General features: G+C 38.1%; 1 protein-coding gene across 3 annotated transcripts in view; it reads right to left on the bottom strand.

Annotated features, from left to right (window-relative positions):
* Window positions 1-15,597, bottom strand: part of LOC137304074 (2-oxoglutarate dehydrogenase-like, mitochondrial) — a 92,453-nt gene that overhangs the window by 25,408 nt on the left and 51,448 nt on the right. For all 3 annotated transcript variants that reach the window (XM_067972527.1, XM_067972526.1, XM_067972528.1), the window contains exons 9-16: window positions 13,937-14,116; window positions 9,323-9,451; window positions 9,001-9,180; window positions 7,842-7,994; window positions 7,096-7,198; window positions 6,445-6,573; window positions 1,434-1,584; window positions 156-283 (exon numbers count right to left, since the gene is read on the bottom strand). In XM_067972527.1, the coding sequence (XP_067828628.1) occupies window positions 156-283; window positions 1,434-1,584; window positions 6,445-6,573; window positions 7,096-7,198; window positions 7,842-7,994; window positions 9,001-9,180; window positions 9,323-9,451; window positions 13,937-14,116 (1,153 nt within the window). The remainder of the gene's footprint in view (window positions 1-155; window positions 284-1,433; window positions 1,585-6,444; window positions 6,574-7,095; window positions 7,199-7,841; window positions 7,995-9,000; window positions 9,181-9,322; window positions 9,452-13,936; window positions 14,117-15,597) is intronic.

Below are 15,597 nucleotides of genomic sequence, written 5' to 3'. Positions count from 1 at the left end.
CTCCCACATACCCACTAAACTGATATCTTTGCATCCATATTGATCTTTTACCTGTCACCTCTATACCAGTTCTGGTCCAGCACTTATACTAATCAGTAATAAAAGTAAATATTACATTGAAAGAAAAAGGAGGATTGTAACATGGTTGAACTTACCTAAGACACCAAATTCAGAGAGTGAACTGTTGCAAACAGTGTAAGGAGCTTGATTTTGCCACAAATGGTTCATGGGCACACAAGTTTTCTTATCTACATCTTGATCATGTAATACATGATGACGATGGCTGTGGAAGTAACAATGTGAGACATTAGGATCCAAGCAAACAAGAGCATACTCTGGTAAGCAGTACATTATATATTACCGCCAAAAGACTGCACGTTTATGGTCAACATAACTCACAGACACCAAAAGATTTTTTTTTATCCTTATACTTTAATTTCAACAACAGGACAATTTATTTTAAATACAGTTACACAAGTTGCTAAAAGACAGCAGTAATAAAGGAACAGAAATATTAACTTTTAGAGAAGTTCTTAATTTGGTCAGGTTAAAAAAGCAGCGCAATTCTTAATCTAGTCAGGTAAAAAAAAGGCTTGGGCAGAACTCAAGATCTACTATAACACTTGGGTAGTTTAGAATCATTTGTTTTTGGGGGTGAGAACACAAAGACAAACAGGTTTAAAAGTTTTAGCTCAGTCAATTTTTCACTGCCACTGATTAGAAAAACGACATTTTGCCCTATAGTTTGTTTCTGGATACAAATTCAATATGAATTGATTAGTATGCATCAAATCAAGTATCTGAAATGAATGTGCTGCATTGATCTCTAAGCTTTCTTGGAAGAAAGTGACTGAAATGGAAACTTCATCACACACGTGCTGATAGCTCATAAAACTTAATCAGATCTAATTTCAGTAAAAAGTTAAAATAGAGTGTCACCACAATTTGCACACGTTAACATAAAGAGCATGATGGTTTTCTTCAACAGTTTTAACAATAAGGCTTTAAGATCTTTTAAAAAATGGTTGACCTTTGATCCAAGAATAAATTAAACACTTCTTCCTGAGAAAGGTTTTTTGTTTTTAAACAATGTGGAAATCTCATGCTTCAAACAAACATCAATTCACAACAGAAAAGTTTTATAAAGTATTTGTTTTTACAGTTACAAGAAACAGAAGTCTGAAAATGCAATACTTCATTATGTATGGTCTTTTAACATTTGTAATCATACTGCAATTAACCGAAGAAAAATAAATTGTCTAAACATTTTCAAGAAATCTTGGAGCTATTAGGATTATAGATCATGACATGAATTTCAGAGAGCAAGAACACACAAAGGATACTGATTGCCTTCCACGGGATTTCACACAAAGATCGAACACAGGGCTGTGTACATGCTTAGATTATGCATTGAGTTTCGCATTCCAAGTTACCTGAAGGTGCCTCGTTCAACATCTTGTCCACTAAGCCTTACATGTATTTCTTCTTTCAGTAAAGAACCAAATGCCATATACTCTGCCAGGGCCCAATCAACTATTTGATTCTTGACCATCTCTGCTCGTCCCATCAGGATACGAGACAAACCTGGAAAAATGAATAGCTCTTCAGGTAAGTAACAAAAAACAGTAATCAGGAAATTAAAACAAGATGTCACTATGATTACAGGACTGATGTTCTCATATCTTTTAATACTATAAATCAAACCTTCCAGTTTGGAAAAGGTTCTGATTATTCCATTCCATAAAGTTTGATTTTTATTTTACGGTAATTTTATTCTGAATGCACATGGTTTGCCTTTCTTTCAGTTTGTATCAGCTTGCCTGAGTTGATAAGTTATAGGTTTAAGTCACACTTAAGAACTTGGGCACATAATCTAGGCTGACACTTGAGTTCAGTACTGAGGGAGTGGTGTATTGTCAGAAAAGCCACCTTCTATTGAGACAGTAAACCATTCAGGGACATGCAAAAGATCGCATGGCACTATTCGAAGAGCAGGGTACGATTCCAGTAACCTGGGCAATATTTGTCCCTCAGCCAACATTAAGAACAGATTAACTAATCATTCATTCTTTTGCTGTTTGTGGGACCTTGATGTGCCTACAGAACAATTGTGTCTGCAATGAATTGGATGTCCTGAGGACATTTAAAAGCCCTATATAAATGCAAGTTTCTTCTTCTCCGCACACCACAATTTCATTTTATTTTTCAAATGGTACATGAAATTGATGCTAATCTCAAAATTAGACTATGGGTGTGGCATGGTACAAAAGGGTACAAAACTAACTTCTTTTCTGAATAACTAGTGCAATTAGTTAATATTCATGAACAGATGGAGAGTAATGCTCCTGCATATCAATATCCTTAAGGATCCCTGAGTGGTGAGAATCCAATTAAGAAATTTTGAGTTAGAGTTGAAATGTTAACTTTCACAGATGTATGATCAAGGAGACAGTTGCCAGCATACTCATTTTCAAGACAGAATACAGTGTTTGCTAGGAAACTATGCAAAACATTTGAGGTGCAATGACAGTTATGGATATACACCAAAACAAATCTCAACACTTCTATTTTCAAAAGCAGTCTAATAAAGTTTAGCAAACTTATTTTTTCCATCAACTTATTGAGGGATGAAGTCACTGTTCACATTGGCAATGTCATTTGAGGCATATAGATAGATAACTTTCAGCACTTCGTATATAGATGATTCTCTTTACTCCGCTTCTCCTGAAATGAAGACTTGTGAGGGTTCAGTCCCACAAACATTATCAGCTCTTTGGGAATGTAATCATCATGCGTGAGCATATACAATGAGTATTTGCAGAATAGCCTACTATCGGGAACGTTGTAGTGGAGTTCAATCTTGTCCTCACCTGATGTCCACACATACTCTATCACAGGTCACTGGACAACGATCGGAGCATGCCTGATTTTATCCCTTCCCCCAAACACCAACCCAGCTGAGACTGGCTAATTCAATTGGATCCAACTCCTTCCCGATCTGGATGGTTCAGTATCACAGCTGCCAGTGCATTTACCCACTGAGTCATCAGGGGATCCAGTACCAATTCATTTTCAAATGCAATTCAAATTCAGGAAAAAAAATAATTTTGATTGGGTTGCAAACAGACAAAAAAAAAAAATCAAAAAATCTGTTGAGGTTACAAGAAAGTGTAAATGGGTGGTGAAACATGGGGAAGGACAGGTGAAAACCATTTCTAGAATATGGTGCAGGGAATTTAGTGTTCACTAACCTATGTGTAATAGGCTGATGATTATCAGCCCGCCTATTATTTTCCCAAGAAGGTCTGGCGATCACCAAGTGCACAAAACATTTAGAGTTCTGGGATTACAAGCTGGTGTTGCTGCACAACACAAACTGCTTCCAGTATCATTTGAATTCAAATTATATAAATAGTCTTTCAAACTTCATTAGTAGCATATACCAAAAAACGTAACAAAAAGCTGGTGTGGCATTATTTGATCTTAGTTTTAAGAATATGTAGTTATGCACATGAAGATAAATAACACAAATTAATAAACAGCCATTAGCTGTTACACATCATTGCTAAAATCAGTCATGCACATATGCCACACAGATAATAAATAGCATATTAGCTCTGTTCTTTACAGCTTCTAAAGTACTCTAGCCCGCTCAGATTATGTATGATGGCTGTTCACATGTATTCAAACTGTCTAATTATTCAGGCTCACTGGTCCAAAAATCAACAAAAATCTGGGCGTTGTATCTGAATGTATAGAGATTGACAGTGCTATACCCTATAGTCTTTCAACAACTGCTCTATTTCAAGCACTCCACTACACAGTAAATTTCATTTCCATACTGCAGACCCAGAATTAACTTGAAATGGATCCAAGCCTTTGGTGAAACGTTACCCTGGAGAATTTCTTAAGCTATCAAGCTATAATGGTTTCCTTTAAATAAATCTGTGATTAGCATAATTACAGAGACCATTACCACCATGGATGGGTTGCTGTTTATGTCTCCACCTGGAAAAATGTGTACACAATGAAATAGAAGAGTAATTTCTTAGTTTCATGGAACTTGATGGACCTTACAGTGTTGGATTAATCTGATAAAATCCTTCCTTGAAAAACAGAATGGCTAATCTTTCTAGGCAAAAACTTCACAATTTTCATTTGAAATTAGTTAAAATCCAGTTAATCTCCTGTACTGGTGCTCACATACAAAAATTTCAAAAACTAGGTCCATCTCTCTGCTTGTCTCCCACTCAAATTCTTTCTGACCCTTTCCCACATATTTGTTTGTCTTCTGTTCATTTTCTCCTTCGCCGTACTTTCTACTATTGTCCATGTATCTATTTTCTCCAGCTGTTTTCCTCTTCTTTCTCTAAATCTCTCCCCTCTATCCTCTCTTCTGTTTATCTTTCACTTTTTTTTTAAAAAAGGCAATTATGGCAAATATATACCAGCTCAGGGATTCCTCAGTGTAAGGCAGGGAGCAGCTGTCCACCTTCTGGCAAAGCAGGCAATACTAATAATCATATAATTCAAAAACAGTCATGTTCTTACCACTGAAGAGCAAAAAAAAACTTGGCAATCACATGGTTGCCACAAACCAATCATATTTCTGGCAAATGGCAGAGAATGGACAATTTTTTATTTGTATATGGATGTATCGATCGATAGACATAAAATTAGAGCAGTATCTACATGCTTCTGCAATTGACAACTTAATTTAGAAGAAAATGCTTGGCATAAAAATGAGGGTGGCGGCTTTTCTTGGATTTAGATTTAGCACCTGGATAATCCTTGAAAAACCGGTGCAACACACAAAATTAATGCTTATCCTTTGCCCTGTTTGGACCCGAATAAAACTGTACCCAAATATTCTCATTTCTTTTCTGGTGGCTGCACCAGAAGAGGAACAAGCACTGTAAATTGTATGCAAATGTTAGGTAGTTCTGCACACATTGTTCCTGTAATAGCACCAGGTGCCGATCAGGGCAGACTTCACTACAACTTCCAGAGCTGTCATTTGGATGCTATCTGTCTTAAAGGGACATGCTGATACTGTCAAGAAAGGTTCTTTTACTTTGGCATTCAAAATGCGGTTGCAGCTTCAGGGCTTGTTGCAGAAGGCCAATTATTCTTTCACATTTAAGGAAGGAGATTGTGTTCAGTACAGTGCCACTGCTTGCACCCCTTTGGTGATATGGCTTATTTGGAGGTAGACAAGGAGAAACAACCACTCGTCCCCTTGACAGTTGCTGAAGAAATTTGCCTGGCCCTTCCGCTGAGCCACTAACAACTATTTCCCCATCAAAAGCCAAAGGACTGATTTTAACTTGCTCTGTCCAGCATAAATGAGCCAATAGCAGCCTGAAAATGGTGTCCAGTCACTTACTGCCCCGTTTACACTGGCACTCTGGCTGCCATCTTGGGTAGGGTCCAGAGATGAGCAGCCTAACTGCTTCAAATGGAAAGCCACTTGTAATATGCAAATCGGGGTTCTGTAACATACACGAGAGCTCAGAAATATGGAGATCAATTACAGGGTTCCTACAATCATCCTAGTTGAAATCTGATAACTCAGCAGAGACCACAGATTGAACCGGTGATCGTCTTGACTTATTACAAAGCTGGCAGTTGGGTTGCTTGCTCTTACTTTATTTTATTGCACTCCTATTCCATCGGATGTTGTTTTAAACTGCTGAAAAATCCATTTATTGGTTGCATCAGTTTAAATGTAGCAAATAATACTTTTGCACTGAGTAGTAAAAGACCAATTATATTGGTGCACAAGACACACTCCCAGGCTTGCAGGTCATTTCAAAGGTGCACTATGAATCAGATTTTAAATCTCCTTTTATATTAAAATAATTAAACCGCTTGTGCCCACCTTTCTGCAACCCTGTCTCCAGATCTGTCACTGTACCAAGCACAGCATGGGTGGGGGAAGGGAAAGGGCACAAGCTGCAGATGGGCAATAACATGCAGCAGTAGTCTCATGCATAAAAAGACTGATGGAGTAATATGAATCCTACGCTACTCAAAATGTATTTTATTTGAATATGACACACAAGCGCTTGTACTTGGCTGGCTGACTGTGGTACAGTCACAATTAAAGCAGTTCAACATTAGTCCAAATTAGGGAAACACAGTTCATTTGAGCTGCCTTGCATGGCAGATGGTGTTTGCTTTGACCCATTACACCTTTTCTGTCCACCTCCTATTGCACAGGCAGTTTCATCAGTTAACAGCTAATACTATGAAGTTTCTGATACAATGAAATATTGAGAAACAAAAACAAAAGTATAAAAGGGTTTTGATATATGCATAAACCTAAATTAAAAAAAATACATAATATTAATCTCCCAACTGTCAGAATCATCGTTGCCATAAAATAATTGCCTATACCATGTTGACACCGAATAAATGTAATTTACTAACATATATACATACCTCTATGGATGGTAAAGTTTTCTTCAGGCACTGAGCTGGCTACATTCCCAATATGCTGCAGGATTTCTACAGAAAGGCCTGTTGGAGGACATGTCATACTCTTTGGCTCTCCACTCAGAGTAAAGAAACCTAGGGCAAAAATATTTTTTCATAGTCATTAACCTGATGCTACAGTGGGAAATGATCAAATTCATTAAAAACAATTAATTTTTAAATGATACCTCAAAGTACTGGCAATTAACACTTAATACTAGTCAAGAAATATAACAGCAAGACAAGATCAATGCTTATTTTTTGAGATGCAAATTAAATACATTCTAGCAGGGAGTAATTACAAATTCTGTAATCCCCATTAAAAAGAGTGGAGATTACACTCTAAACTACAAGAATGGAAGTCAATTTACTAATTTATTTATTCTTTGTTTATATTTTATTTTTTAAATTTTTCTCTCCCGCCACTGTGAATCCCACTTCTATTGTGTGCTACCAGTTCGTACTTGCCTATTTTTACACCTCCTTTGTGTAAAATCGGCATTTATCTCTATGTACCTTGAGAACAAGTCTCAGAGCTTACAATGGTCAACCCCAGTCCATCACCGGCATCTCCACATCATAGCTATAATCCCCACATAGCTATCAATTTTCGCCCACCTGGCCAAGGGGAATCTAGCCAGTCTTTAATTTGAAGAATTTTCTCATCCTTCGCTCTGGTATAGGCTTCCTCACAAATCTTGTCATAATCTGCTACTTCCTCCTGGAAAACATATTCATCAAACTCAGTACATCTATTTACATTAAACCAGTTACAAGATCCACAGGTTACATAGCTTAAAAAAAGTTACGTATTGTTAACCAGGTAACATTTGGTTGATAGTGTTTTAAAACCTATAAAATATCAGTACAATCAAAATCTGTATTCAGAATTTCTCACTTAAACCACTATGTAAAATACAATCTTAAAAAAAGTCATAATCACAACCAAGTTCTCTATTGGCAATTTTATCAGTGTAAAATTATTAAAATATTCTCATGCCTCCAATTTTCTACACAGTTACAGATCTTAACTGTTCGACAAAGAGGAGCCACCTGAGAGGCAGCCAGGTATTCCCCACAAGGAGGGAGAAAAAGAAAGGAGGCACCCTCATGCATTTGCTGGCATTGACGAGAGGTCTAGCAGCACAAACTTTCCTGCTAGTTTGATATTCTCCAGTAATGTACATCATATCAAAACATAGGGAATTTAATACTGAATTGCAAAAATGGATCAAAACTCTCAAGTTACAAACATGGAATTCTAACAGCACTCTCAAAAGGATCAAGGAGCCCACACATGCAAACTATCTTACATGAAGATTACAAATTTGGGAGACAACAGATAAACGGTATACAGTGCAGACCTCATACTCCTGCAGTGTCAGAACTCCTTCAGATATCAATTTGTCTGCATACTTCTTCAGAACAGGCATCTGCTGCTGGATCTGCTTGTACATCAGAGGCTGTGTGAACATTGGCTCATCCACTTCATTGTGTCCCCTTCTACGGTAGCAAACCTCTCAGTGACAACAAAATAAAGGATTTAACTATTGGAAATCAAGAAACTATTATAGTGTTACAGCTATACACTCGTTCTTTGCATAATAACAAGATTACTGCGACCTCAGATTACTCTGTCAAAAATAATTAAAAATACAGATATGCTACAATTTGTTTTAAAAGCTTAATTTAAAAAAATCAAACATGTCCATTTTCTCCCCCTCTCACTGCCATGCCCTGCCTTGGTCAAAAGTTGGCACAACAAAGCATTTAAACACCTTCATAAAACACTCCACACATTTTCTTGAGTGAGCTACAAAGAGAGCTGATAATGCATTTCTGATTTCTTTTTTGTGTTCAGTGTTAGTACTGGGCCGTCAGAGGTGAGATGTAGCATATCCAGATGCAGGCTGATGTTCTCTCCATTCTTCCCCAATTCTATGCCTTAACCAGCCTCAGGGCACCAGTGAGAAATTTTCCATCTCTCACACCAGACAAGCTTGTTTTCCTTAGTGAGGAAAATTGACAAGCCGCAAACAGTTTTATGTCGTAGTTCACAGCTACTAGGAACTTGATCTTGCGAGCGATCCTTACTGCCAGCAAACAGGTACATCTTCAATTATACCATTCTGGGCTGGCTGCGTTTAAACCCAGGCCCCAGAGCCACAAGGATAGCCTACCAAACTACTGTACTCCCCAGTTCCACGTCTTTTCTAGAGCAATCTGGCAGCCAGAAAATAACAGTCAGTTTCCTAAAGATACAGTCCTCCATACATTCAATATTCAACATATTGTCTACCCTTTGTTATATAAAACTACTAAAATTACATGTGGACGTATACTATAACATTAAGAATTAAAGTGTACTGAAACATACAATACAAATACATTGAGGACAAGAAATTAATTCAACTAACTTTATTTAACTACTCATCAAATTGTGCGGCTTATAGTTTTTCCAAACATAACGTGAAATCATGCCTGTAACATCTCAAATACTGCAACATAATATCTTGTAATTACCAGATCGATTACAACATCCTTATTGTATGTGCTCCTCCATTCAGCAGCCACTTTACACACATATATCACTGCTTCTGGGTCATCACCATTCACATGAAAGATAGGTGCATTCACAACACGTGCAACGTCAGTAGGATAAGGAGATGAGCGGGCCATACGAGGATCTGTAGTAAACCCAATCTGCAAGAGAACAATTGACTTCCAGTATTAACAAATGCACTGAATGCATTTCAGTGATCAAAAACAATTCAGCAACTGACTGATTTCTCATGTTTCTTAGCCAGATTCTATTATGTTTTAGCTCTGATGTGCCTTTTCTTACCTGATTATTTACAACTACATGGATTGTACCATGTGTAGTATATGACGGGAGGTCACTAAGATGAAATGTCTCGTACACAATACCCTGGCCAGCAAATGCAGCATCACCATGTAGAAGGATGGACATCACCTTTAGATTTAAAAATAAATTACTTTCTGAATTAGTCATTGCAATCTTCAGCATTTTAATAATTTTTTTTTTAAAAAAAGGTACTGATTAACTTGGTTCAATTTATACTATGGATTTTTTTTTAAACTGAAACCTTGATGAAGGGCTAAGGCCAATAGTGCAGGATTCCTGATATAGCAGCTTTCTGTAACTCATTCTTAAATGGACAAGCTGCATGCATTCCAAGTTACGATATGCTTTTAAAAAATCAGCTCCTTGTTGAATACCAATCCATAGGATTCAGTCAACTCTCCTATCTGCACTTCTGACTGGTACAACTTGGAAGCAAATATTATTTTTCCACCTTCTTCGGAGTCACTAAAAGCCTCGCCCAACTGATTCATTTGAGCTAGGGTTAATGGATGCTCATTTCAAAAACTGCCTTACTCCACTGATCATCTGAAAAACTCAAAAAACACCAGTTACCATGTCTGATTACTTTGTTATCCAGATCTAAGCAACCATCCATTAGCACTTTAAAAGGAATATCAAGAACAAGATTTACTTCTATGACAGAACTGATTGGAAGCCTCGTGCAGGATGGTGCTCCAGATTTCATCTGTGTTCTGACTGAGTAGATCACATTTCAGATTTATACGGTTACATCTCATTTAAGTTATGCTCTGGTTAGCAGCCCTAGTTCAATGAAAAATGCACTGCAATAATGGGGGGGGGGGGGGGGGGGGGGAGGGAGAAACAAATTGTTTGGTAACTCAGGAAGATCAGGCAACCAGAAAGATATGGAAGTATAGTTGAAAAGGCCAAATCATTAACATGTCAGAAGTAGGCATCAGAGCCCAGCTCCAAACTGCATAATTCTCAGATGTCATGTACCAATGAAAAGCAGTCAATAGGCCCAACTCCAATATTTCCCCTGAAGGAGGTTAGAATTGCACTCTACAATTTTCCAGACGAAGCACAGGGCAGATAGGGCAGAAACTGGACAGCCTCTGCCAGGTTGATGTATGGGCAGTTGAACTGCTTGCCGTGAGCAGAACCATCCTGCAGTTGACGCCCGTATCCCCCCCCCTTGCAGCGCCACCTGCTGCAGAGACAGTACAGGGCCATAAGGGATATGGTGCTGACAAGCAGGAATGCAGTAGTTCCCAGCGCCACCTCCTTTCATCCCCAGGCTTTGTGCCAGATGCACAAGCCTTTGCAGGACCCAGCTGCTGAGGATGATCCTCCAATGATTCAGCCAGCAGCTGCCCCATCACAGGAGGCAGTTGCCAGTAGTCACAGCAACACCTGCTCCCCATGTCCCCTCTGGGCAACATCAGAAACCTAACTCCCAACCGACATGTTGGATGCAGAGGCTGTGCCCTTCGCACAAGGATTTGTGCACATGGAGGGGTGAGGGGCACAGGTGCACAAGGAAATAGGTTGCCCCTTTCAATAGAGTCCAGCTCCTCCCGCTCAGTCCCACCTACAGCAGTTCTTCAGACTCTTGTTGCTGTTGTGTTATTTATTACTCTTGATGTTGTTGTTGTGGCTGTTAAATAATTCTTTAAGAAGTTGTTTGAATTTTTTTGATACCAAGGATAATTAGATAACAACGGGGAGAAAACAACTAGTACCAGTGTGTCCAGAGCCTGCTGCAAAACGCACAAGAAAAAAAAACTGAGCTCCCACCCCCTGGTTATTCCATGCTCCTCCAGATGCCCAGTGTTTCTGCAGTGGTTAGACTCTTCCAAAGGCAGTTTTAGGATTAGGCTGGTGCTCGAAAGGACAATCGTACCCAGGGAAAGATGAGATAAATTGTGTGGCCCCAAGTCTGACTCTAGGTTTCTGTAGGAGTGAGAGACACAGACACACAGAGAAAAAGCGTGCAGAGGCATACACGATGTGAGGCATGGAGAGCATGCTAGAGATTGACAGACAGCCTGAGAGAAAGAGAGAAATTGTGAGGCAAATCCAGGGTGGGGGGGGAAAAAAGAGAGGGAGACAGAAAGATTTTTTCCTCCCAATTTTGTCCATTTGATCAGCTAGTGTCCTTAAAGCATGCCATTGTATAAAACTAAGAAAAATTCTGAATTCAATTGGATAGTTAAGGACATTATTTAGAATTGCTAGATTCCAAGAGATAGTGAATGAGATGCTAAATGATACAGATTTCCACTTCCGAAAGGTATGAACTGGGCTATTAATTTGTTTAAATCAACACTAATAGATCACACATAGGAATCTCCATACATTAATGATATTGTATTTTACAGAAGGTAATTCTCCAGAAAACTGTTTAAATTTTGGCTTCAACTAAATATGTACACATTACTTAAACAGCATCATAAGGTGCAGAGTATAAATTATGTTTTGCTGTCATTTTAACTAAAAAGTAATTAATGACCAATGTAATAGATTGGCATTTTGGCTATGTTAACATTTTCTTCCTGGATTATGGTATTTTCAGTGCAGCCTAGGCATGGTTTAAAGTAAGATTAATATTGTGTGTGGTTATAGCTCATTAATAGTTCATGCAACAATAAGAGCTGCCTCTTTCAAACTCTAGCACATATTTCACTTGTACTGAACATTAGTTTTGCAGTTAAATATTTTGACAGAAAAATAAAGACTTCTTCAATTGGTTAATCATTTAAATTTTAAAACCTGCATTAAAAAAAATTGCAGAGCTGTTTCAGAAATCGGACTCCTTTATATTCACTGTGAAGTGTGCTATCAATTTCATCAGATCAAAAGTAATGAAATACTAACTCCCAATTCAAAAATACTGAAGTAGTGAATATATTATAATACACATGTAAACCACTCCCTTGTAGGAGGTACCTGAGTGAATTTTAAACCAGTTTCAGAAACACCTAGTTATTTTCAAATTATTCTAGTCAGTACATAACTTAGCAATGATCATAAATATTTGTGCTCTGTTTTATGGCAAAACAATATTCACAAATATTAAAAACTGTTTTTTCTCAAACTATGTCACTGTCTACATGTTAAATGTAAGTATTCCATAGGATAATGAAGATTTAAGACACTGGAAATCCTGTGGTCAAGGTCCCACATGGCAGACTGGTCAAAAAAAGTGCAAGCCCATGGGATCCAAGGGAGAGTGGCAAATTGGATCCAAAATTGGCTCAGTGGCAGGAAGCATAGGGTAATGTTCAACAGGTGTTTTTGTGACTGGATGGCTGTTTCCAGTGGGATTCTGCAGGGCTCAGTACGAGGTCCCTTGCTTTTTGTGATATATATTAATGATTTGGACTTAAATGTAGGGGGCATGATTAAGAAGTTTGCAGATGATACAAAAATTGGCCATGTGGTTGATAGTGAGGAGGAAAGCAGTAGACTGCAGAAATATATTCAATGGACTGGTCAGGTGGCAGAAAAGTGGCAAATGGAATCCAATCTGGAGAAGTGTGAGGTCATACATTTGGGGAGGGCAAACAAGACAAGGGAGTACACAATAAATGGGAGGATACTGAAAGGTGTAGAGGAAGTGAGGGACCTTGGAGTGCATGTCCACAGATCCCTGAAGGTAGCAGGACAGATAGATAAGGTGGTTAAGAAGGCATATGGAATACTTTCCTTTATTAGCTGAGGCACAGAATATAAGAGAAGGGAGGTTATGCTGCAACTATATAAAACACTGGTTAGGCCACAGTTTGAGTACTGCATACGGTTCTGGTCACATTACAGGAAAGCTGTGATTGCAGTAGAGAGGGTACAGAGGAGATTTACTAGGATGTTGCCAGGATTGGAGAATTTTAGCTATGAGGAAAGATTGGATAGGCTGGGGTTGTTCTCTTTGGAACAATGGAGGGTGAGGGGTGATTTAATTGAGGTGTATAAAATTATGAGGGGCCTAGATAAAGTGGATAGGAAGGACCTATTTCCCTTAGCAGAGAGGTCAATAACCAAAGGGGCATAGATTTAAAGTGATTAGTAGAAGGATTAAAGGGGAGCTGAGGAAAAACTTTTTCACTCAGAAGGTGGTAGGTGTCTAGAACTCACTGCCTGAAAGGGTGGTAGAATCAAAAACCCTCAACTCATTTAAAAAGTACCTGGATGTGCACACCTGAAGAGCCGTGACCTACAAGGCAATGGACCAAGCGCTGGAAACTGGGATTAGGCTGGGTGGCTCATTTTTGGCCAGAGCGGACACAATGGGCCGAATGGCCTCCTTCTGCACTGTAAACTTTCTATGATTCTATGAATGACGTTTTACTATGTTAAAGACGCTATATAAATGCAAGTTGTTGTTGAATAGCTGTACTTCATCGTTGAATTAACCTTTTACCTCAAGGTGCTGTAATAAAATTATGAGGGGCCTAGATAAAGTGGATAGGAAGGATCTATTTCCCTTAGCAGAGAGGTCAATAACCCCAGGTCAACTAAAAGAATATTAAACTCAATTAAGTCGTTTAATTCACAACAAAAGTCAATGCTAAACAGAAATGGTTTGTAATTTTTTGTTCTGCTCCCCCTTACCTGTTTGCCTGTGGCATCTCCACGGTAGAACTGCTCTGCTTTGGTTTTTCCCTGTACCACTGGATTCACTGCTTCCAGGTGTGAAGGATTTGCCATAAGTGACATGGTAATGTGTTTGTTGGTTGTTCGGTTGATCCTTTCATGGTACACACCCAGGTGGTACTTAACATCTCCTGATCCCTAAATGATGCATTGAATAGGTTGCACAGGATTCCTCTTATTGATATAACAGATCTTAATTCCCTGTTAGTTCTTAAATAAACTGTGTCAGAGAGCTGTAGACAATTTCAGCAGTCAGCATCACAAACCCTGTACCCAACAAAATGATGAATGCAGCAAATATCCAAGATTTGATGGAAGCTGCAAAAGCAAAATCCAGTACCAAAACAATTGTTGCTGTTTTTTTTTAAAAAATGGGTATTTTAAGCACCTTTAATTGTCTGTGTAGTTATATTCCCAATGTTACAAAAGTACTAAATATATTTTTGACAAAACAATAAAATAAACATATTTGACACTGCTGGTGTACAATTATCTATTACTGAACAATAAAATAAATCTTTTGTTGTATAAAAGATAGATATCTTGTAGGGGAACCTTAAGCTAGAATTTGATTTTTTTTTGCTCAGAAGTTTTTGTTATGCCTAGGCTTTGATTCAACACTATTAGAACATGATTTATTTTTAGATTTTTGGATAGTAATTTCATAATAAAGGAAAAAAGGGGGGGGGGCAAGGAAAAATATTCCTGACCTACTGAAGGCAGAATTGCCAACTCATTTGACCATTTAGAACTGCTACATCAAGTATTGGAGACATGTTGTGAAATTACAGTTCCAAAGCAACAATTTCTCGAACTACTGGGCAATCTCAAAAATTGAGACGGTTTACCAGAAAACTCATCAGCTATTCATATTTGAAATATGGAGAGGAGAATCACTAAATACCAGGCCAATATGCTGCTGTCAGATTTAAATCAAAATAAGAACTACAAGAAATATTAAATCCTAAGATATTAGCAGCATATTAAATTCACACATTCCACATGGCCCTCATATCAATTGGCTTAATTGCTGATTTTTGAAAAAAATATTTTAAAACAAGTTTCTTGGGGGCTTTCTGAACATTTGGGATTTTTTCTAAAGTTGTTTTTCTTGGGAGAGGGGTAAAAGTTTTATTCCTCTCTCTCCATTGATTTCCTGTAACCAAACTAAAATTAATCACACAAAAATGAAGCCATATTCATTGACATGGCCCATGCCCCCATTCTCCACTGGAAACCAAGCATGTTAGATTTTGGAACAAGAATATTAGGAGGTATTTTCCATTTGGTACTGCGAACAGACACCAGCAGTGCATAACTACAAGGTGTACATGCTGGGAATGCACAGCAGGAAATTATGCACCCCACCCTGTAATTTTCTGCCCATTAAAATGAATGGATGGAAAATCATGACTTGGAAGAGCACAATTTCTCGATATGCAATTCCAGCATGTAGTGAAGCATAAATCACAACGCATATCCCATTTGATGCAAGTGAACCAATGTACGGATTGTGAAAGTCTGCAGTCACAAGTCTTGTTTTTTTTTAGAATAAAAATTGCGTTTGTGTAACCTCCACCTTATTATGCATCATTTTGTTTGATGTCAGCTTGATTTCA

The sequence above is a fragment of the Heptranchias perlo genome, chromosome 36 (genome assembly GCF_035084215.1).
Source record: "Heptranchias perlo isolate sHepPer1 chromosome 36, sHepPer1.hap1, whole genome shotgun sequence".
Lineage (NCBI taxonomy): Eukaryota > Metazoa > Chordata > Chondrichthyes > Hexanchiformes > Hexanchidae > Heptranchias > Heptranchias perlo.
This window is presented reverse-complemented; position numbering and strand designations above follow the sequence as displayed.